At 41.3% G+C, this 24,422-nt stretch overlaps 1 protein-coding gene across 1 annotated transcript in view; it reads right to left on the bottom strand.

Moving 5' to 3' along the window:
* wdr59 (WD repeat domain 59) overlaps positions 1 to 24,422 on the bottom strand; it is an 88,228-nt gene that overhangs the window by 46,263 nt on the left and 17,543 nt on the right. The window contains exons 8-14 of the mRNA XM_060923255.1: positions 21,810 to 21,926; positions 21,647 to 21,724; positions 15,326 to 15,482; positions 4,605 to 4,684; positions 4,314 to 4,437; positions 3,260 to 3,366; positions 2,876 to 3,040 (exon numbers count right to left, since the gene is read on the bottom strand). Of these exons, the coding sequence (XP_060779238.1) occupies positions 2,876 to 3,040; positions 3,260 to 3,366; positions 4,314 to 4,437; positions 4,605 to 4,684; positions 15,326 to 15,482; positions 21,647 to 21,724; positions 21,810 to 21,926 (828 nt within the window). The remainder of the gene's footprint in view (positions 1 to 2,875; positions 3,041 to 3,259; positions 3,367 to 4,313; positions 4,438 to 4,604; positions 4,685 to 15,325; positions 15,483 to 21,646; positions 21,725 to 21,809; positions 21,927 to 24,422) is intronic.

The following is a 24,422-nucleotide window of genomic DNA, read 5'->3' as shown; positions in this document are numbered from 1 at the left end:
AGAACCTTTCTTACAATTTGAATACTAATCTTCGTTTTGATTCATTTGTTTTCATAATTTTTTTAAATACATGCAAACACTAATATACATATGCTTTTTTTGGTTACAATTTATTAAAGATATACCGCCTTTCAAATTTTTCAGATGTCGGTGATGAACAGAATTTTTACCCAACACACAGTTATTTCTGTTTCGTGGACCAAAAGCAACCGAATTCCAATCACAGACTTCCAATTTTATTTTATTTAATTGATACAATTTTTTAAATAGAACAGCTAATGAATTTAAGGCCACATGGCCCTAAATTCTCTGCTATTTTTTTTCCTGCTTCACCATGATCCAATTCAAGATACTACATCATACATCCATCACATAGTGGGTTTTCCCTGTTTGCTCAAGGCATTGTGGGATACAAATTTGAAACAGGAGAGAAAAATGGAGGATGTGAGTGTGCGAATGAAATGTGAAAGACCGACTACAGTAACGGAAAAAAAGCGAGAAGAAAAGATGTTAGGTTATATATGAAGGAAAGGAAACGCAGGACCAAACTAATAAATATCGGCGCTCAGCGAGCACCTCGGTGTGATCAGCTGTTCGTTGAGTGAGAGAATAATGGAATTGGTTAACTTGTAAATGGCAAATCATGCAACACTGTGGATGCCAGCTGCTGTAAAACCCAAAAGAAGAAGAAGGAGGAGGTAAACCTGCGCATGCGTACATGAAGTGTCTGAAATCGCTCCGTACTCACTATGTAGGGCACTACATAGTGAGGACGCCATTTTGTAGCACTGTCCGAATGTATCGTGAGGATTATTTATACCCTATATAGTGCACTCAAAGTATCCCACAAGGCATCACGAAAAGTAGTGTACAACTGATGGTCACTAACCAAGCAATATATCCCATCATGCATTGCGGTCGCGCGGAAAGAAATCAAATTAAGTGTCGCAAATTTGATTTAATAAAAGGCAGCCGCAAAGAGGAAAGTATTCAGCCTTGATTTAAAAGAACTGGAAGATGCAGGAACTTTGTATTGATTAATGTGGGAAATGCGCTCAGTATAATATTATGGATTTATCACAAAAACACACGCATGTACACTACTGTTCAAAAGTTTGGGGTCACTTTGAAATGTCCTTATTTATTTTTGAAAGAAAAGCACTGTTCTTTTCAATGAAGATCACTTTAAACTAATCAGAAATCCACTCTATACATTGCTAATGTGGTAAATGACTATTCTAGCTGCAAATGTCTGGTTTTTGGTGCAATATCTACATAGGTGTATAGAGGCCCATTTCCAGCAACTCTCACTCCAGTGTTCTAATGGTACAATGTGTTTGCTCATTGCCTCAGAAGGCTAATGGATGATTAGAAAACCCTTGTACAATCATGTTAGCACAGCTGAAAACAGTTGAGCTCTTTAGAGAAGCTATAAAACTGACCTTCCTTTGAGCAGATTGAGTTTGTGGAGCATCACATTTGTGGGGTCGATTAAATGCTCAAAATGGCCAGAAAAACATCTTGACTACATTTTCTATTCATTTTACAACTTATGGTGGTAAATAAAAAAAAGTGTGACTTTTCATGGAAAACACAAAATTGTCTGGGTGACCCCAAACTTTTGAACGGTAGTGTATGTATTATTTTGAAACCCACCAGCCAGTAATGATGTAAATACCAGCGTGATGGACTAGTGTCCGAAAGCGGTTTTTCATTTTACCAATGAGCTCACTAGATAGTCCTCTATACAGTAATTCCCTGTAAAAGGGAGTAGTGAACAAGTGAGTGATTTCAGACACAGGGATGGACTTCCTCTGTCTGCCTGACTGCGCAAAGCGAGTGATTTCATGTACATTATTTGCTTTAATCCCCTCAAATTAAATAACTTCCCAGCCACAGAATATTTTGTGAGATATTACAGAAATAAACAGTTATTTTTTTCGCGGTCTGGTTTCCATCAAATCCTGTGCGGTGATTGGCTGGCGAGCCGGTCCGTATCCTACGATACGGACCCCGGTTACGGACCGCTGGTGACTCGCTCGTTCACAACAAACATAGTAGAATTTGTCAACATTTTTTTTTTAAATAAGATTTATTTATAAAGATTATCAAAAATCTTGTAAATCTTTGCCAGCATTTCTCAGGAGAACAGCATTAATTTTACAGCACGGATAGCGATAACGACAGTGTTCACAGCAAAAGCGAGTTTTACTACCCTGAGGAAGAAGAAATAAAAGAAAACATTTCAGGAGAAAGCTAAAAACCTGTAACTGTTGCTCACGCCGAGCAAAAACATGGCTGAATCCTGAATGACTCAATTTTGTATAAATAGGGGACTACATAGGGAGCAAAATCTAGTTTTTTTCCTGCCATAGAAGTGCACTTGTATACCGAGGAGGAAGCAATTTGCATTACAGCCGTGAATGAGGATTCAAAATGGCGGCTCGGCTCGGTTTTCCCTTTCGGGCGCTCTCGTTTTCTGTTAGAATTTGGTAAAGAAAAAAATATATTACTTACCAGCTTAAGGCTGGTCCGTATGGTGAAATACCGTGACCTCGGCCACAGTATTTCACGATACGGACCTCCCAGCTGGTAAATAACATGTATATCAGAATGAGCACATTTCAGAGCGAACTAAATTTCAATGATTTTATGAAATCGAAAGGCCGTCTAGCTTTAATTGTTCAGATCATTATTTTTATTGTTAGACCACTGAGACTCTGAAATGCTTTGAATTATTATTATTATTATTATTATTATACCGTATACAGTAAGCTCATGTATGGATTACATTTCTTGTCTCTAAGAACTAATCGGAAGCTTACTAGATCCTTTAATGAACCGTGGTTTTATAAAGTAGTTAACCCAGTGGTACCTTCTGGATCTTGGTCTTCATGGAGGATGAGATGGTTGTTGGAGGAACGAACTGGAAAGACGGTGCAGCGTTGTTTGGATACTGTGTGGGAAACTTCACCACCAGCCTGACCTGATTCGCTCCACAGTGGGCGGAAACAAAGCAGGTGCGGTTCACGGCATCCATCTACACACGCACAAATTTTTTTTCATTGTTATGCTTTTTCAATACTGATTACACAAATCTGCTGGTGGAGCTATCTGAAATGACGGAGTCAGGTTTCTCTTTCAAAAGCCAGGGTTTATGAATAAGATATGAACATGCAAATTAGAAAACTTGCCCAAGGAAGTGTTCATCATTTGTGTTAACTGTTCTACAGAACGTATACAAGCAGAGGGTCCTGACCTCCACGTTGACGTTGCGGATCTGCAGGTTGACCAGTGAGAACTCTTGCTGCAGAGTCTGAACCAGGCCAGCGGGGTCTTGCCTGCCATTGGATGCCTCAAACTGACCTACTCACAAAACAGGAGAAGTTGATTATTTAGTCTTGCTCACTTCAGAGTGCAGATGATTGATTCATGCCATTTCCTTGAGCGGCAAAATCCTGACCGTGACACAAACGTTTATGAAATCTCGGCCTGGACTGTCGCCTTATACGGCTCAGAGACATGGACACTCAGGAAGAAAGAAGAAATGCTCAAGGCATTGGAAACGTGGCGATGGAGGAGAATGTTAAGGATCACGAGAGCATACGACAAGAACTTCGGAGTTGAAGCAGAATTGCTGAAAACACTAAAAGAAGAAGTGGTTAGGACATGTATTGAGAAGGGATAGTTTATATCGGACAGTTATAGAAGGGAAAAAGAGGAAGAAGAAGAGTGACACTCATGGGCAACTTGTGAGGAGGAAGATTGTACGGAGAATTAAAAAGAATGGCGGAGGATAGCGAAGGATGGATGCTGTTCTCCTACAGGTTTGACCTGCCCAAAGGCAGAACACTAAGACGACGACGACGACATGAATGTTGAAGTGAAGTGAAAATATTCTGGAATAAGGAATAAAACACCTGTGGGTGTGATGCTATGGGAAAATAATGAAAGAATACGGAATGAACATCTTTTTTTTTTCCAAGAATTATTATTATAGCCTTTTTCACAAATTGCTCCTGTCATTCCGCCAGTTTGTTTACATTCTAAGTGGAAATTATTTTGTCGGACATTTTGTATAAAGTTTTTTTTATCGAATTTGCAAAAAAAAAAAAAAAAAAATGCTCCATTTCTCAAAATCTAGTGAATGTGGATAGAATAAAACAGTTATTCCAATCAATCTCGTCGTACACGGCTTATAGCCAACCCGGTGCTACGCGCCTCGTCGGCTATCAGCTCATGTACGACTCGATTTTGTGAAATAACTGTTCAATATATTGGATTGTCAAGTCTCGTGTGTATCGTAGCCTCACCCTGCAGGTCGTCAGCAGTTAGACTGGGGCTCAGAGGAGGTTCCTGGGAGCGGAGTGTCTTCTCAGACTCTGTCGTGAGACTCATGCCTTCCATCAGCTCCTCCACAATGTCACTGGCGCATAACTACAAGAGACGAGCAACAAATACACGCGCTGTAAACCTCGTTTCGAAGGAAGATGTTGCAGAAAAATCTGTTTCAGACAGACATTTGACCTTGTTGTGACTTTGACCCTGTCTGAATAATAAATCTGCTCCCATCACACGTCACAGGTTTTACCTCCAGCTCTCACCTTCTGTAACTGAGGATCCACCCTCCATATCCGAAGCGTCTGATCTCTGGACCATGTGACGAGCTGGCAGTCCTTCGATCCTTAAAATAAATAAATAAAATCACTTTAAACATGCTCCGACACAAAATGTGACACTTAAAAATTTAGTTTGTGATGAAATACTTTCCCTCCTGGCACATTCTGGTTTCTGTTTTGGTTCTGTCTCCGCCCCCACGTCCTGTCATCGACTTGCTTTCTTAATGTGTGCACCTGTTCTGTGTTTTGCCCATTCTTACTTTACTGATTCGCTGCTTGGTATGATATAGAGTTGCACGATATCATGATATATCATCGATATTGTGGTGCAATTTATCACAATATGTTTTATCTGATATAAGGCACATTGCGATACTTTAAAAAAAATAATTTACTTTCCTTAACAAACTTAACGACAAAGTGTTAAACATTACAATGCGACTTTAAAAAAAAAAAACTTTTATAAATAGAAAGAGCATTTCATTGATAAAGTCACCCAAAAATAAAAATACAGATACATTATTTTTGTAATATATTTAAAAAAAATAATCATAGAACCCCCAAACGCAGCACGACTGTACAGGTTGTCATCGACTTACGACCTATGCGACTTACGACCAATCGACTTTACAACTGTCTGGTTATGACTGGCAAGTGTTTCCCAGCTGAGCGTCCGACAGTTTCCGCCCCAGCTCCCGGCACACGCGCAGTCTCTCGCGCACTGTCATACAGTTTCCGCCCCAGCTCCTGGTTTATGAAACGAGCAAATCCTCCCGCCAGCCCGAGCGCTGCAACAGCTGATGATGACGTAGACGACCCACAGCCAAGCACCAGTGATGCCAGCGGTCACTAAATTTGGTATTTTGCTATGTTTCAAACTAAAATGTTTTCTATTTTTCACACCTGTATTTCATATTTTTTGCTTTGCACATATTAAACGAATTGTACTGTACGCAGTGTAGTACGCAGTGTTTGACTTAAACCAAATAATGAGCCAAGCTAATGAAATAAGAAAATGTTGATAAAATAAGACTTGAAGATGATTGCAATAATCATTACACATCACAATATACTTGCGTTCATTTAACATAGGCCGACTTACGACCGGTCAGTCGTAACCAAACGCAGTCGTAAGTCGACGACTACCTGTATTTCTGGCCACTTTAATAGGAACTTGCTGCTGATTCTAACCCTGTGTCCGAAATCGCTCCCTACTCACTTATATAGCAAGGACGCCATTTTGTAGTGCTGTGTAGCACCGACAGTTTTGCGATGACCTACATTTTGAGTTCGTTTCAGCCGTTTTACTTGAACATTTTCAGCGTGGAAATAAGCAAAGCACTTAGACGGTCAGGGACGCAGGAACTAGGGGTGCTGAGGGTGCTGCAGCACCCCCCTCCTGGACAACAGACGCAACTACAACATTGGCGTTGTAAATTCAGGCATACGTTTTTCTTTTATTCTAAAATAAAAACAAAATGAAAAAACATTTTTTTTCTAATTTTTACATGCTTATAAGTAGTTTTAAATGTAATTTAAAAATTTGGTTTGAGGTGAGTGATAAACGTTTAGACCTCAACCAGACTGGAAAGAACAGTGGCGTAGAACAGTGCACTGGTGGCGGGAGAGTTCGTTTAGCTAGTGGTGTGTGTCAATGTAGCAGCAATGAGCCAGAAAAGGATTTCTGATTTCTTTAAAGATGGAGGGGGGCTGCCTCCGCTGCGTGTGTGAGAGCGGGAGAACACGAACGCGAGTGTGGACTATGAACAATGTCAAAATGCGGCCGTAAATAATTTAATAGGCCCTCTCTTCTTTTAGTATGGTTAATCTTATTAAGGTTATGGTTATCTTGTTTTTGTCACCTAAAAATGTACGCCTACGAGTACGACCTATCATAGTTTGGATGTTTGATACCATGGACAGCTACGTGGCGCGCTCTGGCTGAGAACGCACTTTGTATTTTTCATCTTTTGTCTAAAAAAATAAATGCACTTATTATTGAATACATGTGAGTGTCTCAGTAAATGTAAGATTATAGCTCTGGCCTGGCTTTTAGTAGCCTACTGTAAGAAATAATACTGAGAATATAGCTTTTGGGCTATATTTGGTGCATCATCCGATGACATAGCCTACAGCACCCTGCACTTCAGATGAGTTCCTGCGTCCCTGTAGAGGGTGAACCTCTAGGACAAAGTATTTATATCTGATATTTGCTTTTGATACTTGATCCAAAAAAAAAAAAAAGTGCTGTGTTCAAAATTTAATTTCATTTGTCCTAATTTTATTATTCAAATTCTCCATTCGGTTTGAGATTGATCAGAAGTTGCTGATTAATTTTCTAAGAGCAGGAGTTCTGACTGTAATTCTGGATGGGAGACAAATCCCAGGTTCCAGACGGACTTGTGAACATGGTGGATGATCCACATAATACAAGACCAATGCTCGAGTAAACATTTAAAATACAAGCTGGTACAAGGATAAACAAGCCTTGAACTGGTGAATTTTTCCAAAAAGGAGACAGACATTTATTGAATATTTAAGGAGGGAGTTTCAAACGTCAGAGCTTAATATCTTCAATCAGGTGGAAGATATATAAAAAAAAGGATGACAAGACACTGTATGGATGGGATGTTATGGAATAATAATTAACTTCAGGTTGGTAACAGTGACTCCGCTTCACAACAGCCGACATCACAAACTACCTTCTCACCGTCAATGATTATTTTCCTTTATCAACACAACCTGAAAATAATGAAGGATGAGATGGTGTGATGCAGCAGAGTCGCTCTGTGTCTGAAATTGCTCCCGACTCACTATATGGTGAGGATGCCATTTTGGAAAACGTCTGTTACTGTGAATAGTTAAGTGAGCAGAAGATGAACTGATCACCAAAAGGCATAAAGGTAAAGACGACATTTCTTTTCAGCATTTTCTGCAAGATTTGTGTATTATTTTTGTTTTGTACAATTGGAGTGTGGAAAAAAAAAAGGGAATACCATGTGAAAGTTTGGGCACCCCAAGACATTTGAGTTCTCAGGTAACTTTTCCCAAGGTTCCAGACCTTAATTAGCTTATCGAGCTGTGGCTTGTTCAAATTCTTCGTTAGGAAAGGTCAGATGATGCAGATTTCAAAGCTGTATAAATTCTCTGACTCCTCAAACTTGTCCCTAAAATCAACAGCCATGGGCTCCTCTAAGCAACTCCGTCACATTCTGAATAATAAAATAATTGACGCTCACAAAGCAGGAGAAGGCTACAAGAACGTAGCAAAGTGTTTTCAGGTAGCCGTTTCCTCAGATTGTAATGTTATTAAGAAATGGCAGTTAACAGAAACAGTGGAGATCAAGGTGAGGTCTGGAAGATGAAGAAAACTTTCTGAAAGAACTGCTCGTTGGATTGCTAGAAAGGCAAATAAAATAAAAACCCCTGTTTGACTGAAAAAGACCTTCAGAGATATTTAGCAGACCTTGGAGTGGTGGTGCACTGTTCTACTGTGCAGCGACACCTGAACAAATATGACCTTCATGGAAGAGTCATCAGAAGAAAACCGTTCCTGCGTCCGAGCCACAAAATTCAGCGTCTGAAGTTTGCAAATGAACATCTAAATAAGCCTGATGCATTTTGGAAACAAGTCCTGTGGACTGATGAAATCAAAATAGAACGTTTTGGCCACAATGTGCAAAGGTATGTTTGGAGAAAAAAGGGTGCCAAATTCCTCTCCAACTCTGAAGCATGGGTGTGGATCGATCATGCTTTGGGGTCGTGTTGCAGCCAGTGGCACAGGGCACATTTCATTGGTCGAGGGAAGCATGGATTCGAATAAATACCAGCAAATTCTGGAAGCAAACATCACACCATCTGTAAAAAAGTTAAATTAAAAAGAGGATGGGTCCTACAATAAGACGATGATCCAAAACACACCTCAAAATCTACAATGGAATACCTCAAGAGGCCCAAGCTGAAGGTTTTGCCCGGGTCCTCACAGTCCCCTGACCTAAACATCATTGAAAATCTGTGGATAGATCTCAAAAGAGCAGTGCATGCAAGACAGCCCAGGAAACTTGTAGAACTGGAAGCCTTTTGCAAGGACGAATGTGTGAAAATCCCCCAGGTAAGAACTGAAAGATTATTAGCTGGCTACAAAAAGTGTTTACAAGCTGTGATACTTGCCAGAGGGGGTGTTACTAGGTACTAACCATGCAGGGTGCCCAAACTTTTGCTTCGGGCCCTTTTCCTTTTGAAAATGTAAAAGATGAAAAAAAAAAAAGTGTTTCTGCTTAAAATATAAAGGGAATGAGTCATCTTTAACTTTATGCCTTTTGGAGATCATTTCATCTTCAACTTGTTTAACTGTTCACAGTAACAGCAATTTTGACCAGGGGTGCACAGACTTTTGCATACCACTGTATATAGTGCACTCAAAGTATCCCACAATGCATCATGAAAAGTAGTGTACAACTGATGGTCACTAACCAAATCAATGCATTGCGGTCGCGCTGAAAGAAAAAAAAAAAAAGGCTTAAATTTGATTTAATTTAATAAAAGGCAGCGGCAAAGAAGAAAAGTATTCAGCCTTGATTTAAAAGAACTGAAAGATGCAGGTACTTTGTATTGATTAATTAATGCCGGAAATGCGCTCAGTATAATATGGATTCATCACAAAAACACACGCATGTTTTTATTATTTTGAAAACCCACCAGCCGATTGATCTGGCACGTTTTAATTGTGCGACAATGACGTAAATACCGGTGCGACGGAGTAGTGTCCGAAAGTGTTACCAGTTAGCTCACTATATAGTCCTCTATATAGTAATTCCCCATATAGGGAGTAGTGAATGAGTGAGCGATTTCAGACACAGGGTAAGATTTATGTTCTTGGCTGCAGGACCGGAACCCAATGCGTTCTTCTGTTTTCTGTTGCATGCCGAGATGCTTTTCTGCTCACCACGGTTGTGACGAGTGATCGCAGTACCGGTTCACCCAATACGCACACTACGCATGTTGCGTAGGGCCCTGCAAACTCGTCGAGGCCCCGTGGGGGGAAAAAAAACCCCAAACGTGACGACGTGACCGCACACGTCAGATTCCCAGTGCATGTGCATCAACCTAGCAAGATGAAGCGGAGTTATCCCTCAGGGAGTGAAAAAAGGAAAAAGAAACTGCATGAAAATGAACAGCGGGAACAGCAGTCAGGTAACTCTCCTCTCCGCGTGGGAGGGACGAGGCTAGTCGGTGTTTGACCTACATAACAGGGCGGTGAGCCCTGGGTGAACCCCGGACGGTCTCCGTGTGTGTCTTGCTAGCTTCTACAATTTAAGGTGTTATATCAATCGTTCTGAGTGTAGTTACAACTGCACTTATACAAAATGGAAAGTAATGGATAAATATTTACCAAGATTGAATTTTGTTTGCTTGGATAGCCCACAGGCAAATATAGATGCAGATATATTAGGCAGATTCTACCATAACAGAGGCCAGTTAAGTCCCATCTCCTTAAATTGCTGAATTGATTATTTTGATCATTCTATTAAGTTCTTCTAGTAGCATTTGGGGTCTTGGACATTCACAGTAAATTTTAGGACAGTAGTCCTGGTAACTAATTAATAAAAGCCTGACATGACAGACATGCTAAATGACAATAGAAACACATCGGTTTCTATCATCAAAATCTGACAGACAAACTAACATCTACCATCATATTCTGACAGACACTCTAGATGACAATAGCAACAAAACGGTTTCTTACATTATTAATCTGACAAATTTAGTAATAATATTAAATACCTCATCACTAGAACCAAATAATAAAATAAAATATTGAAATAAAAAAGATAAAATTTATTTTCAAAATTGAAATATCAACAATAATTGTCAGAACAGTGACGATAGACACGACTGTCACTTTCGCGGGGAAATAACACATTGAAATGGCCTGTCGGCTGAAAGGGTCGCAAGTGGCTCTGATTTATCTCAACTTACGATAGTTTTCCTCCAGAAAAATTTAAATATGAATGCACATATATATTCTCAATGTTTCTATCGTCAAAAATTTCTATCGTCAGGATAGCTGACTGAAAATCTTACCTTGATTTATTTGATGAAATCGAGCTGTCAGAACTCCAAGTCTTGCCCGGAAGTAAATGTCTGCCGTCACAAAAATCACGCGCAGTAGAATTTCCTCTTTGCGTCAGTCAACATGTGTGTGGCGAGGGCTTGAATTTTGCGATCGTCAGGTGCATTTGACTGACAGACTGACGATAGCATTTTTTAAAAATAACTGTGGGCTTCTCTCGTGAACGAAATAGTTTTCTCGCTGTTAATCTACAGGGTGTCTCAAAAAAAATGTACTCACACTTTAACTGTCCCTAACATGCTGCCTTTTTTGTGTTGCAGGTGTAATTAATCACAGCATGGCAGGAAATTATCGCACCAAACCAAGAACAATTGATGCATTGAAACTGGAAATTGAAAGACAAATGTCGCGATATTCCTAATGACCCGTTTCGTGACGTTTGCGAATCCCTTGGTGCGCGTTATCAGCGTTGTCTGGACAATAATGGTCATCAATTTGAACATTTGCGAACATGATTCTTCAATTACATTTGCCTTCTGCATTCGAAGCTATTCCATTTCACTCCATGTTCATAAATAAAGGTTCTCTCGTCATTCAAAGTGCGAGTACATTTTTTTGAGACACCCTGTATTTCAACTCTATCTGTTGACACCCAAAAATGATAAAGCCTGCTTCCACACGATAACTACCAAAGATCCATAATGGCCGAGTCTATCGTCAGGTCATCTGACAGAAATTCACCGACGATAGCAGCAGGGATGATGAAAGTGATTTTTAAAATGGGAGTTATGTCTGTCAGATATGTCAAAGAAATAGAACTTTATTCTTTAAAAATCTTTTCTTGATATACTCCGTGTATTTTTAAATGACGTGCTGTTTTAGAAGACCAAATACCATATTTTCAATCTTGAAAATATTACCTCACTGAAAAAAGGACAAGAAAAATTTCTTATTTTGTGGGCAAGTGGTTAATGGATCCAGTTATGGTAGAATCTGCCTTTAGTGAATCAATAAAACTCGTGAAATATTATGACAATGGTGCTAAACAGGCTAAATAATAATCTAAATCACCTACATTTTAAGTACAGTATCTGAAGGTAAAACAAGTGCAGCCAATTCGATGGAGCTGAATTAATAGGAGCCTTATCTATATTTTACAGGTGCTATGCCTCACAGCAAGAAGGTTCTGGGTTCGAACCCAGCAGCCGGCGAGGGCCGGCGAGGGCCGGCGAGGGCCGGCGAGGGCCTTTCTGTGTGGAGTTTGCATGTTCTCCCCGTGTCTGCGTGGGTTTCCTCCGGGTGCTCCGGTTTCCCCGACAGTCCAAAGACATGCAGTTAGGTTAACATGGGGTGGCCTTGGGCTGAGGTGCCCTTGAGCAAGGTACCGAACCCCTGACTGCTCCCCGGGCACTCTGGTGTGGCTGCCCACTGCTCTGAGTGTGTGCATGTGTTCACTGCTTCAGATGGGTTAAATGCATAGGATGAATTTCACTGTGCTTGAAGTGTGCATGTGACAAATAAAGGTTTCTTCTTCTTCTAACAAGAAGCACGGAGTCCAGCCAGTCAGCCAGTGGAGGGACAGAACCAGATAGGACAGGCACAGATGAGCCACCTTCAACCAGCACAGATGAGTCATATGCAGCTGCCTCAGCCAGTACAAGCAGCAGCACAGGTCCAGTACAGCCACAGGGGAAGAACAGGCAGCCTCGGCCACTATTCACACAACCACATGTGCGCAGCAAGCATCAGAAGCCAGCTCAGACCCTAAAGCAACAGTCTCTGCTCCACCAAATGATCCAGCAGACTGGCCCCCAGTCTTAACGGACTGTATGCGGACTGAGTTAGTGCGCAGAGGTCCAGTCAAGCCAGGAGTAGATTTTTCTTACCCCAAAGACAAGTCCAGAACAAGACCTACCATCAGCTAATATGACTGCCTTTGAGCTGCTTTCTTGCCTTTGTGAGAAAAATCTGGAGGAACTCTATCCTAACCTTTGGATAGCCCTGAGAACTGCTGTCACTCTGCCTGTGACAGTTGCCTCAGCTGAGAGGAGCTTCAGCAAGTTAAAAATGATCAAAAACTATGAGATCTTCCATGTCCCAGGAACGTCTGAGTGGTTTGGCCATCATGAGCATCAACCATGATGTGGGGAAGCAAATATCATATGACGACATTATTGATGATTTTGCATCCAGAAAGTGCAGAAAGGGACATTTTTAATGGTAATTTGTTACACATTGAGTTCGATTTGATTTGGTCTGTATTTATTTGGGGTTAGACCAACAGGTGGCGACACTAGTGCAATATGTTTAAAGGGGGGGGGGGGGGGGGGATGAGTGGAAGCACTGGGTGTCAGGTGCGACTGTTGAACATTTTGGGGTTCAGTTAAGAGGACCCCTTAGCAGAATTTTGCCTAGGGCCCCATGGAGGTCTGAACCGGCTCTGAGTGATCATATGAGTTACTACAGGGGTTTTCAAAGTGTGGGAGAGTCAGCCCCCCCTTGGAAAGCAAATAAACAACAGCGCCCCCCTTACAATTTTTGTTGTTACTATACTTAATGTTCCATTCGTATTTTTAAAAAATGGTTGTTGTACACATTTTTATTTTTCACATTTTAAACATCTGTGCTTTTTAAAACATCTTGTTTTACACATTTTAAACATCTCATAGCATCGTTAGCTAGCACCTCTTGGCAGAGAGCACACTGTGGCAGTGGAGCATCTTCAGATCCAGTCCATGAAAATCCAAACTTTAAATAATTGTGGTCATACTTCCTTCTTTTTTCAGTCCCCCCAGGATTCCGCGGGCCATTTTTGTGATTGTTGCGGGCTAAAATGTCTGATGTTGCGGGGGGGGGTTTCAAAAAAATTGCGATGAAAGTTGCGGTGTTTTTTAGGTTTTTGTTGCGATTACATTGCGGGAGGAAGTGAAAGTTGCGAGAAATTGTTGCGATTTTCTCTTTTTGTGATTAAAATTGAGTGATATGTTAAATATTAAGTTATTACTGAAAAACTATTGATTAAAAAAACAAAGACACTGAGAAATGGTCCTATAAACAACTTTACCAATATAAAAGATTACCAGGACTACAAAAATGCAGAAAAATAGGCTTTACTTATCCAAATGCACCTGTTGGTTCAAAAGTGCATAGAACCTCACAGCACAACATGAAGTTACCTTAAAAATATAATATAAATGCCTCAGCTTTCATGTAAGAAAAAAAAACTATTAATACTAGTACTGTGTGCAGGCAGTCTCTCCTGAAGACTAAATTAAACAATAATTATAAACTAATAAAATAAATGGCTCAGGCTTCATAGAAGAAAAAAAAAACTATTTGAACAGAATCTCACAATATGATGCTGAAGCTGCCTAAACAATGGAAAATAAAATACCATTTTGGCAAAAATGTTGGCATCCATTAATTTCTTGTATTACGCAAGTAAAAAAATAATGTAAAGTGCACACAGTCCTTCACTGTAAACATAACACACTTTCAGTAACAGAATTTAAGCCTACATAAACACTGACTTGCACATCATGCAATGTTGCCAGATACTGCTGACGTTTTCCAGCCCAAAATATGTTCAAAACCCACCAAAATGCACTTGAAACCGCCCAATCTGGCAACACTGCGCGCATGCTGCTTCTCTTGAATGTATACACAGAAGTAAGGCGGAAGGTAGTTTGTCGACTTCACCTCAAGACTACGCCAACGATTGGTCAAATTTGCGGGAAAGTTGCAGTGATTAGCTATAATTGCAACACCGCCCTGAATTCGCGGGGATTGGTTGAATTTGCGTTGAAGTTGCAAATCGCAACATCCTGGACGCTCTGTTTTTTTTGCTTGGCCCAGACTCTGTCTCCTCACTCACTGTAGCTTTAGGTGATAAAAATCGATCCATTTTGTCTCTGGTAAAGGCGAGCTGAAGTTCACTAAATGTCCGCAATAGTAACTTATTCTGGTTTATTTTTCCTCACGTTGCGCCCCCCCTTAAGAACTCTGGCGCCCCCCGGGGGGGGCGCGCCCCACACTTTGAAAAGCCCCGAGTTACTATATCCTTCCTAGCAGCTCGAACTACCAACCTAGCCGTTTTCCTCTGAACTCTCGTGTGTAAACTCTACAGACTGTTGCTTGCGAAAACCCCAAGAGGAGATCAGCAGTTTCTGAAATACTCAGACCATAAATACTCATCTGGCTCAAACCAACACCCATACCACAGTGAAAGAAAGTCAGTCACACTTGACTGTGAGATCACAATTTTTCCCCTTCGTTAACCGAAGCTCTTGATTTGTAGCTGCATGATTTGATGCGTCGTGCTGCTGTCGAGGGATCGGCTGATTAAAGAACTGCATCAAAGAGCAGGTGGGTGGGTATTCCTAATAAAGTGGCTGGTGAGTGTATGATCAAGAATATTGTAGCTTGTCAAAATGTCTTCATGAATCGTGATATGATACTTTTGTCATATCGCTCACCCCGAGTGTGTCTAAGTCCATGCTGTGTTTAGCATGTTAAAGTTCCTTGTTCTGTGTTTAATGAGCTGACACACTTCGCTCCCTGCATGTTAGAGTTTTCTCTCAAACGTCACTTAAATGCACACGAACCCTGTAAAAAGTTGAGAAATCAAGCTCACCTTCTTTCTGAGGTCTCCACTGAAATTCGAGCACCACGTCATCGTGACCTACGAAGGCGTGAACGGGGCTGTTGAGGTCCAACGTACTCCACAGCAGGAGGCTGTTCTCTCGCCTGAGCTGCGGCACCATCACAGTCACCAGTCCGTTGGAAAACGGCTGATTCCAGACAACAGAGTATTTTTAAAAAAAATTATTATTTTTTTAATAGTACAACCCCGATTCCAAAAAAGTTGGGACAAAGTACAAATTGTAAATAAAAACGGAATGCAATAATTTACAAATCTCAAAAACTGATATTGTATTCACAATAGAACATAGACAACATATCAAATGTCCAAAGTGAGACATTTTGAAATTTCATGCCAAATACTGCTCATTTGAAATTTCATGACAGCAACACATCTCAAAAAAGTTGGGACAGGGGCAATAAGAGGCTGGAAAAGTTAAAGGTACAAAAAAGGAACAGCTGGAGGACCAAATTGCAACTCATTAGGTCAATTGGCAATAGGTCATTAACATGACTGGGTATAAAAAGAGCATCTTGGAGTGGCAGCGGCTCTCAGAAGTAAAGATGGGAAGACGATCACCAATCCCCCTAATTCTGCGCCGACAAATAGTGGAGCAATATCAGAAAGGAGTTCGACAGTGTAAAATTGCAAAGAGTTTGAACATATCATCATCTACAGTGCATATCATCATCAAAAGATTCAGAGAAACTGGAAGAATCTCTGTGCGTAAGGGTCAAGGCCGGAAAACCATACTGGGTGCCCGTGATCTTCGGGCCCTTAGACGGCACTGCATCACATACAGGCATGCTTCTGTACTGGAAATCACAAAATGGGCTCAGGAATATTTCCAGAGAACATTACCTGTGAACACAATTCACCGTGCCATCCGCCGTTGCCAGCTAAAACTCTATAGTTCAAAGAAGAAGCCGTATCTAAACATGATCCAGAAGCGCAGACGTCTTCTCTGGGCCAAGGCTCATTTAAAATGGACTGTGGCAAAGTGGAAAACTGTTCTGTGGTCAGACGAATCAAAATTTGAAGTTCTTTATGGAAATCAGGGACGCCGTGACATTCGGACTAAAGAGGAGAAGGACGACCCAAGTTGTTATCGGCGTTCAGTTCAGAAGCCTGCATCTCTGATGGTATGGGGCTGCATTATTGCGTGTGGCATGGGCAGCTTACACACCTGGAAAGACACCATCAATGCTGAAAGGTATATCCAGGTTCTAGAGCAACATATGCTCCCATCCAGACGACGTCTCTTTCAGGGAAGACCTTGCATTTTCCAACATGACAATGCTAAACCACATACAGCATCATGGCTGCGTAGAAGAAGGGTCCGGGTACTGAACTGGCCGGCCTGCAGTCCAGATCTTTCACCCATAGAAAACATTTGGCGCATCATAAAACGGAAGATACGACAAAAAAGACCCAAGACAGTTGAGCAACTAGAATCCTACATTAGACAAGAATGGGTTAACATTCCTATCCCTAAACTTGAGCAACTTGTCTCCTCAGTCCCCAGACGTTTACAGACTGTTGTAAAGAGAAAAGGGGATGTCTCACAGTGGGAAACATGGCCTTGTCCCAACTTTTTTGAGATGTGTTGTTGTCATGATACAGTGCTGAGCGTAAATGAGTGCACCCCCTTTGAAAAGTAACATTTTCACCATTATCTCAATGAACACAAACAATTTCCAAAATGTTGACAAGTTTAATATAACATCTGTTTAACTTACTGTATAACGTGAAAGTAAGGTTAATATAAACTTGGATTACACATTTTTTTCAGTTTTACTCAAATTAGGGTGGTGCAAAAATGAGTACACCCCACAGCATAAACTACTACATCTAGTACTTTGTATGGCCTCCATGATTTTTAATGACAGCACCAAGTCTTCTAGGCATGGAATGAACAAGTTGGCGACATTTTGCAACATCAATCTTTTTCCATTCTTCAACAACGACCTCTTTTAGTGACTGGATACTGGATGGAGAGTGATGCTCAACTTGTCTCTTCAGAATTCCCCATAGGTGTTCGATTGGGTTCAGATCAGGAGACGTACTTGGCCACTGAATCACTTTCACCCTGTTCTTCTTCAGAAATCCAACAGTGGCCTTAGACGTGTGTTTAGGATCATTATCATGTTGGAAAAGTGCACGACGACCAAGGGCACGGAGTGATGGTAGCATCTTCTCTTTCAGTACAGAGCAATACATCTGTGAATTCATGATGCCATCAATGAAATGCAGCTCCCCATAAGGACACTGCCACCACCATGTTTCACTGTAGGCACCAGGCATTTTTCTTTGTATTCCTCACCTTTGTGACGCCATACAGTTTTGAAGCCATCAGTTCCAAAAACATTTATCTTGGTCTCATCACTCCAGAGTATAGTGTCCCAGTAGTCTTCATCTTTGTCAGCATGGGCCCTGGCAAACTCTAGGCGGGCTTTTTTGTGCCTGGGCTTTAGGAGAGGCTTCTTTCGTAGACGACATCCATGCATGCCATTCCTCTGCGGTGTACGCCGTATTGTCACGGGAAATAGTCACCCCGGTTTGGCTTTCTCCTTCTTTAGATAACTGCAGTGAACTTGCATGCCGAGTTTCTTCAACCCTTCTCATCAGAAGACGCTCCTGTCGAGGTGTTAACTTCCGTGGACGACCTGGACGTCTCTGTGAGATGGTTGCAGTTCCATCTTTCTTAAATTTTTGTACCACTTTTGCGACAGTATTCTGACTGATAAGTAAAGCTTTGCTGATCTTCTTGTAGCCTTCACCTTTGTGGTGGAAAGAAATAATTTTCTTTGGGGAATTCTGAAGAGACAAGTTGAGCATCACTCTCCATCCAGTCACTAAAAGAGGTCAATGTTGAAGAATGGAAAAAGACTGATGTTGCAAAATGTCGCCAACTTGTTCATTCCATGCCTAGAAGACTTGGTGCTGTCATTAAAAATCATGGAGGCCATACAAAGTACTAGATGTAGTAGTTTTTGTTGTGGGGTGTACTCATTTTTGCACCACCCTAATTTGAGTAAAACTGAAAAAAATGTGTAATCTAAGTTATATTATTAACTTATAACATGAAAGTAAGGTTAAACATGTTATATTAAACTTTGTCTTGTCAACATTTTGGAAATTGTGTTCATTGAGATACATTTTCAAAGGGGGTGTACTCATTTACGCTGAGCACTGTATGCAGCTAGAAATGGATAAAAAAGTACCCAAAAGATGTCATTCTTTAAATTAGAAATGTAATAATTGTCAAATTGCCGTGGAGAAACAAAATACTTCAGGTTGTGATGTTACAGGAAAATAATCCACTGTGCCTTGTGCCACATCACACACCACATCACTGTTTAATTTCCTATAACAGCATGTGCCCAAGAGTTTTACTCCTTTCGCATTTTCTAGAAATAAATTCTAGAAACAAGCAAATTTATCTACCCATCACGGCTCAAACTTAGTCAAATATCTAGAAATTAGGTTAATAATTTATTTTATAATGCAGTTTAAAAAAAAAATAAAAATAAAAAATAATAGGTTGATTATAAGCAAGCTATTTCCATATTTATACAATATTATACGGACACGAGTGTTTTACTGGGAAATACGCCTCTCATATTTTTCATACGCGCTCCAGCTGGGACATGGAGAACCAAAACCGTGACAAATCTTGATATGGCACTCGTGAGGAAATCAATTAATTGTTTTGATAAATTTGAAGACTTTGTGTTTGTGAATGTGTCGATATAATAAAAAGAAAACCACACGCTGGCTTGAAGATGTGAAGCTTATCTTCTCGTGTTGAAAAACTCGCATTTTTCATCTGAAACGCATCACGGATCTGAGTGACATATTTAAAGGAGAACTGAAGTCATTTTTAAACTTGCTTTATTTCTTAATTAACGTGTTATTCAACTACGTTTTCGGTTTTAGTAACCTTATATCGTGACTCGTATTGGCAACTAATCGCAATTAAATATTATACTTATCGGCCTGTTCGGTTTTTAGCCGTGTTGAATTTAGTTCGTTTGGTCCACGGCAGGCGTCGCTTATCCGCGCGATCTTCACGAGACTTGTGCGAGACTTCAAAACGTGAAGTGTCAGCGCCGCCATTTTGAAAACCGTTTTCCAAATGAAATATTGGAGAAAAACGAGTTTAAATGACGATTACTGCCTACTTTTTTCAAACTTTCCTGCTTGCAATCAAAACAAACAAAACTTCCGGCTTCAGCATTCGAAAGAGGGCGCGTGCGTCTTTTGACAGCATTGGCCACTTGGATTTCCTCTGTACGTTTTACTTCCGTCCTACGATGCGATGTCTCGCACAGGTCTCGACGAATCTTTGCCATCGCTTTGACATACGGACTGATATATTACAGAGCATATTTCAAACACTCATAACTTGCTATAGAGATCTTGCAGTCACGTGACCGGAAAGTACACAGCCGCCATCTTGTCGGTAAAAAACACCGCTGAATACTGCTGCACTCGTGTACAGAATGGATCAATTTCAACCGACGGACTACACAGCTCATTTTTCTAATGAACAGATAACTAGATATATGTCTAAAATAAACGATCTACAGATTAGTGACCGTTATGGCTTACCAGACGTAGTTTTCACGACCGTGTCAGTGGATATGGAACTGCCAGCGGAATACCCAGACGTGTATAATTACCTCATTAACTTTCCCTCGCTGTTCAGTGGTGAAGCACTGTGTGCCTATAAATCTCTGGACAGTTATCTTTACAGAAATTCAGGATTTGTCAGCGACTCAGATGTGGCATCTTGTAAACAAGAAAATAATCCTCACTGGACGGGTAAGTCACTTAAGTATTGAGTATAGCACTGACCAGCCAATTATAGAATAGAATAAGGTAATTCCAGCTGTAATTCCAAATCGTCCGTCTTGTTTACCATGGATCTGGCGTTGGAGAGGTAGAGGCTTAGCAGTGGAGGTTTGAGTGGCTGTTTTCTGAGCTTAGTCAACAGGCCGGCTCTGCAGCCCCGCTTTTGCTTCCGCTCCCGACGCCGCCTCCTTCGCTTTGCTTCCGATAACAATCCACGGAGACCCCGCTGGTCTCGCTATCTCGTCCGGAATGTTGTGCATGCGATGGAAATCGCTACAAACCGTCATTTTCTGCTGGAAACCAATGTCCAGTAAGTCCATACGGTTGTAGTGGATATTGAAGTCCGGTACAGACGAAGAACACGCAAAAATACACATAAAAAACTTGCACAGGTAGGGAGAGCTTGTAGCCGCAGCCATTGTAGTAGAATTGTATATAGTAGGGTTTTCCAGAAGAAAAGGTAGAAGCAGAAGTAGAAGGCGGAAATATGGCGTTTGACCGACAAGATGGCGTCTGTCACAATCTGGATCGGCTGTGACGTCACATGCAAGTGCTCCATAGCAGCGACAAAATAGCCATCAAAAATGCGTTCCGATATTTAATAAAATGAGAGAAATAGAATTTTGATGAAAAAAAATGCCTTCAGTTCTCCTTTAAATAATATTGGCTGGATTTTTTCGTGGTAAATCAGATATATTCCATTCAGCTAGTCGAAGATGAGTTGCCAACTGAATGGAATGGAATATATCCGATATACCACAAAAAAAGCCAGCCAGTATTATCCATACACATTCCTTTCGGGTGTTCAACGCGTCTTTTTCTTTCAAAATTCTATCAAAATCTTCCGTATTTAACGAAGCAAACCTGGCGGCCATGTTCGTTTACAAATCGTCCCAGTCGCTCACTCGCTAGCGCGCAAGTTTTATGCCTCCGACATGTGACGTCTTGTTGTCTTGACAACCATGCGATATCGTAAACCATATTCAACCCGCTAGAAGGGAATAGAACACATGCTTTTATTCCATCGAAAGTGTCCTGTATGTATAATAAGTCACCGATATTTCACTCTGATGATGTCACTCCCAGTGTTTTCCCGCTGACTAGACGTGCGTTGTCAAAACGGCGAACCAGTTCAAAATTAAAATTCTTCTGATTAACTTGCGTTTTTTTTTTTTTGTGGATGTGTCCATATAATATAAACAACCTTACACAGTTGTGTGAAGATATGAAGTTTATATCTTCTCGTACTGAAAAATATATACATTCACCACTCGAAGACAGGACCGTAAGTAATCGCTGACTGTAATAAACAAATTATATTATATTGTGAAGCTTACAGTCATGTTTGTGTCACTACGTCCACTCCCTGGACACCCGATACCTCTCCATGTGCGTAAACATTTTCGGTAAACATTCGTAAAGTCCTGTGTGTAAACAGATGAGAGAGAAACAAACCGTGTATCTGGCTTTCCAAACAGGAACTTGGCAGGACAAGATATTGAGGTATTTTCGAGGTTGTCTGTAGTCCCAGAACTGCACAGATCAATAAAGGTAATCAAAAGGGAGATGTTACACACATATTTGTTGACTACACACACGAGATGTGGTTTATATTCACCCTAACGGAGTTGTCCTGGCTGGAGGTTGCCAGTATATACTCATTATCAGGATGCCAGTCCAAGCCGTGAATCTTGGATAAGTGAGCAGCGACATATTCAACTGCAGTGTTGGGTTTCTGAAACACAAAATTACAGCAATTAGTGACAAATAATTCACGACGCTCTCAAATATGAACACTCCATGGTGTCAGGAGTTGTTTATAAAACATGAGCAGATGAGACGAAGATCACATGATGTGATCTATGAAAGTAGGAGGAGTTTCGCTTGAGAAAAAAAAAAATTTGAAAAAAAAAAAACGGAGGACTAGTGATGACGGTTACTGAATTATGACTTAAAGCTAGACGGCCTTTCAATTTTATAAAATCGATGACATTTGGTTCGCTCTGAAATCTGCTCATTGTGATATATGTTTATTTCTGTAATCGCTCACAAAATATCAGGCCATTCTGTGGCTGGGAAGTTCTTTAATTTGAGGGGATTAAAGCAAATAATCACTTGAAAAAGCATGAAATCACTCGCTTCGTGCGCGCATGCGCAGGTTTACCTTTAACATCATTCTGTCGCTAAACGAACAGCTGATCACACCGAGGTGCTCGCTGAGCGCCGATATTTATTAGTTTGGTCCTGCGTTTCCTTTCCTTCGTGTATAACATAACGTCTTATTTTTTACGCGTTCCAATTCCTGCGCTCTGATTGGCTGGCGAGCGGGTCCGTATCCTACAATACGGACCCCAGTTATGGACCTCTGGCGACTCGCTTGTTCACAACAACAAACATAGTAGCATTTATTGTCAACATTTATCTTTTTTTTTGCCAGCATTTCTCAGGAGAACAGCATTAATTTTACAGCATGGATAGTGATAACGACAGTGTTCACAGCGAAAGCGAGTTTTACTACCCTGAGGAAGAAGAAATAAAAGAAAACATTTCAGGAGAAAGCTAAAAACCTCTAACTTGCTAACACCGAGCAAAAACATGGCTGAATCCTGAATGATTCAATTTTGTATAAATCGGGGACTACATAGGTGGCAAAATGTAGTTTTTTTCCTGCCATGGAAGTGCACTTGTATACCGAGGAGGAAGCAATTTGCATTACAGCCGTGAATGAGGATTCAAAATGGCGGCTCGGCTCGGTTTTCCCTTTCGGGCGCTCTCGTTTTCTGTTAGAATTTGGTAAAGAAAAAAAAATATTATTTACCAGCTTAAAGGTCCCATGGCATGAAATTTTCACTTTCTGAGGTTTTTTAACGTTAAAATGAGTTCCTCTGACCTTCTTAAGTCACCCCAGTGGCTAGAAATTTCATAATGTGTAAACCAAACTATGCCCAACATTTGAGAATGGCGCGTCAAAACGGCGCGTTGATAAACTCTTCCCTTGCCGACGTCAGCAAGGGAGATGATCCCCACGCCCCCCCTCTGGATTCTCACCCACTGTATGGATTGCCCACCCAACTCAAAAGTTGCTGTTTGTCCTACCAAGCCTACTGCGCATGCGCGAAGCCTACTGCGCATGCGTGAATGACTACATTTTGTAGTGAGGAGAATTGCGCTGTACATGGATGTGACAACACAGAAAAGAGTCTGTTTTTACTGCCGACGGGAGAGCCCCTGAAGACGCAGTGGCTTAATTTTATTTACTTCAATAATACGCCGTCGAGTCTACCTAAGACGGTGTATGTTTGTCGGAAGCATTTTCCTGATGAATGTTTCCACAACTTGGGACAGTACAGGGCAGGTTTTGCACATCAACTGTCACTGAAGCCTGGGTCCGTACCAAGCATCCCTGCCGCATCAGCAACAAACACCGAACAAGTAAGTGTATAACTGGTCGTTTTGCCGTGTTTTAAAATAGGTGCGTTAGCCTAGCAATGGCTACATTAGCTGTGCAGCTAACCGCTTCCTGCAGTTAGCCAGGTACATGGGCTCGAGTTGTACCCTTTTTTTTTTTATTTTTTTAGACAGGGCGGACGGACCAGGGGATTCGCCCGCCTGGCCGTGCCCGACGAGGAGCGCTCTCGGCCGGCTTGGGAGGCAGATGGCAGCCCCTCCTGGAAGTGCAGTTTTACCATGGGCCTCATGCGGAAAAAAATGACAAAGTCCCACTACTCAGTTTTACCATGGGCCTCAGGTGGGAAAAAATGACAAATGCCGCTTTTCCACTACAAACGCGGCTGAGTCGGGCTGAGCTGTGCCGTGCTGAGTCGGGCTGAGCGGGGCTGTTGGAGTTGCATTTCGACTACAACCGCGCTGAACCGTGCTGGCTGGAAGTGGGTGGACACATTGGGTGGAGTTAGCGAAAGTGGGCGGACGTCAGGTGATGTCGTTAAGCAGCGCAAACAGTGACATCAGTGATCTTTTAAGCGGTAGTCTCACGACCCGAATAGTAAACAATAAACATGGAGGACATGGAGTCGTTAGTGTTGCTGGTCTTGATGCTGTGGCTTGTTGTCACCGACAACGCGGACAGATACTGGCAAGAGCGTATAGATGAGGCGAGGCGCATAAGGCTTCAGAAATTCTCGTAATTCGTAATTATTCTCCTTCCGGGTTTGCGGTGTTTACAGATCCCAGCGCGCTCGCGGGGCGTGTGTGGGCATGTGAGGACACTCCT

Source organism: Neoarius graeffei, chromosome 6 (genome assembly GCF_027579695.1).
Source record: "Neoarius graeffei isolate fNeoGra1 chromosome 6, fNeoGra1.pri, whole genome shotgun sequence".
Classification (NCBI taxonomy): Eukaryota; Metazoa; Chordata; class Actinopteri; order Siluriformes; family Ariidae; genus Neoarius; species Neoarius graeffei.
This window is presented reverse-complemented; position numbering and strand designations above follow the sequence as displayed.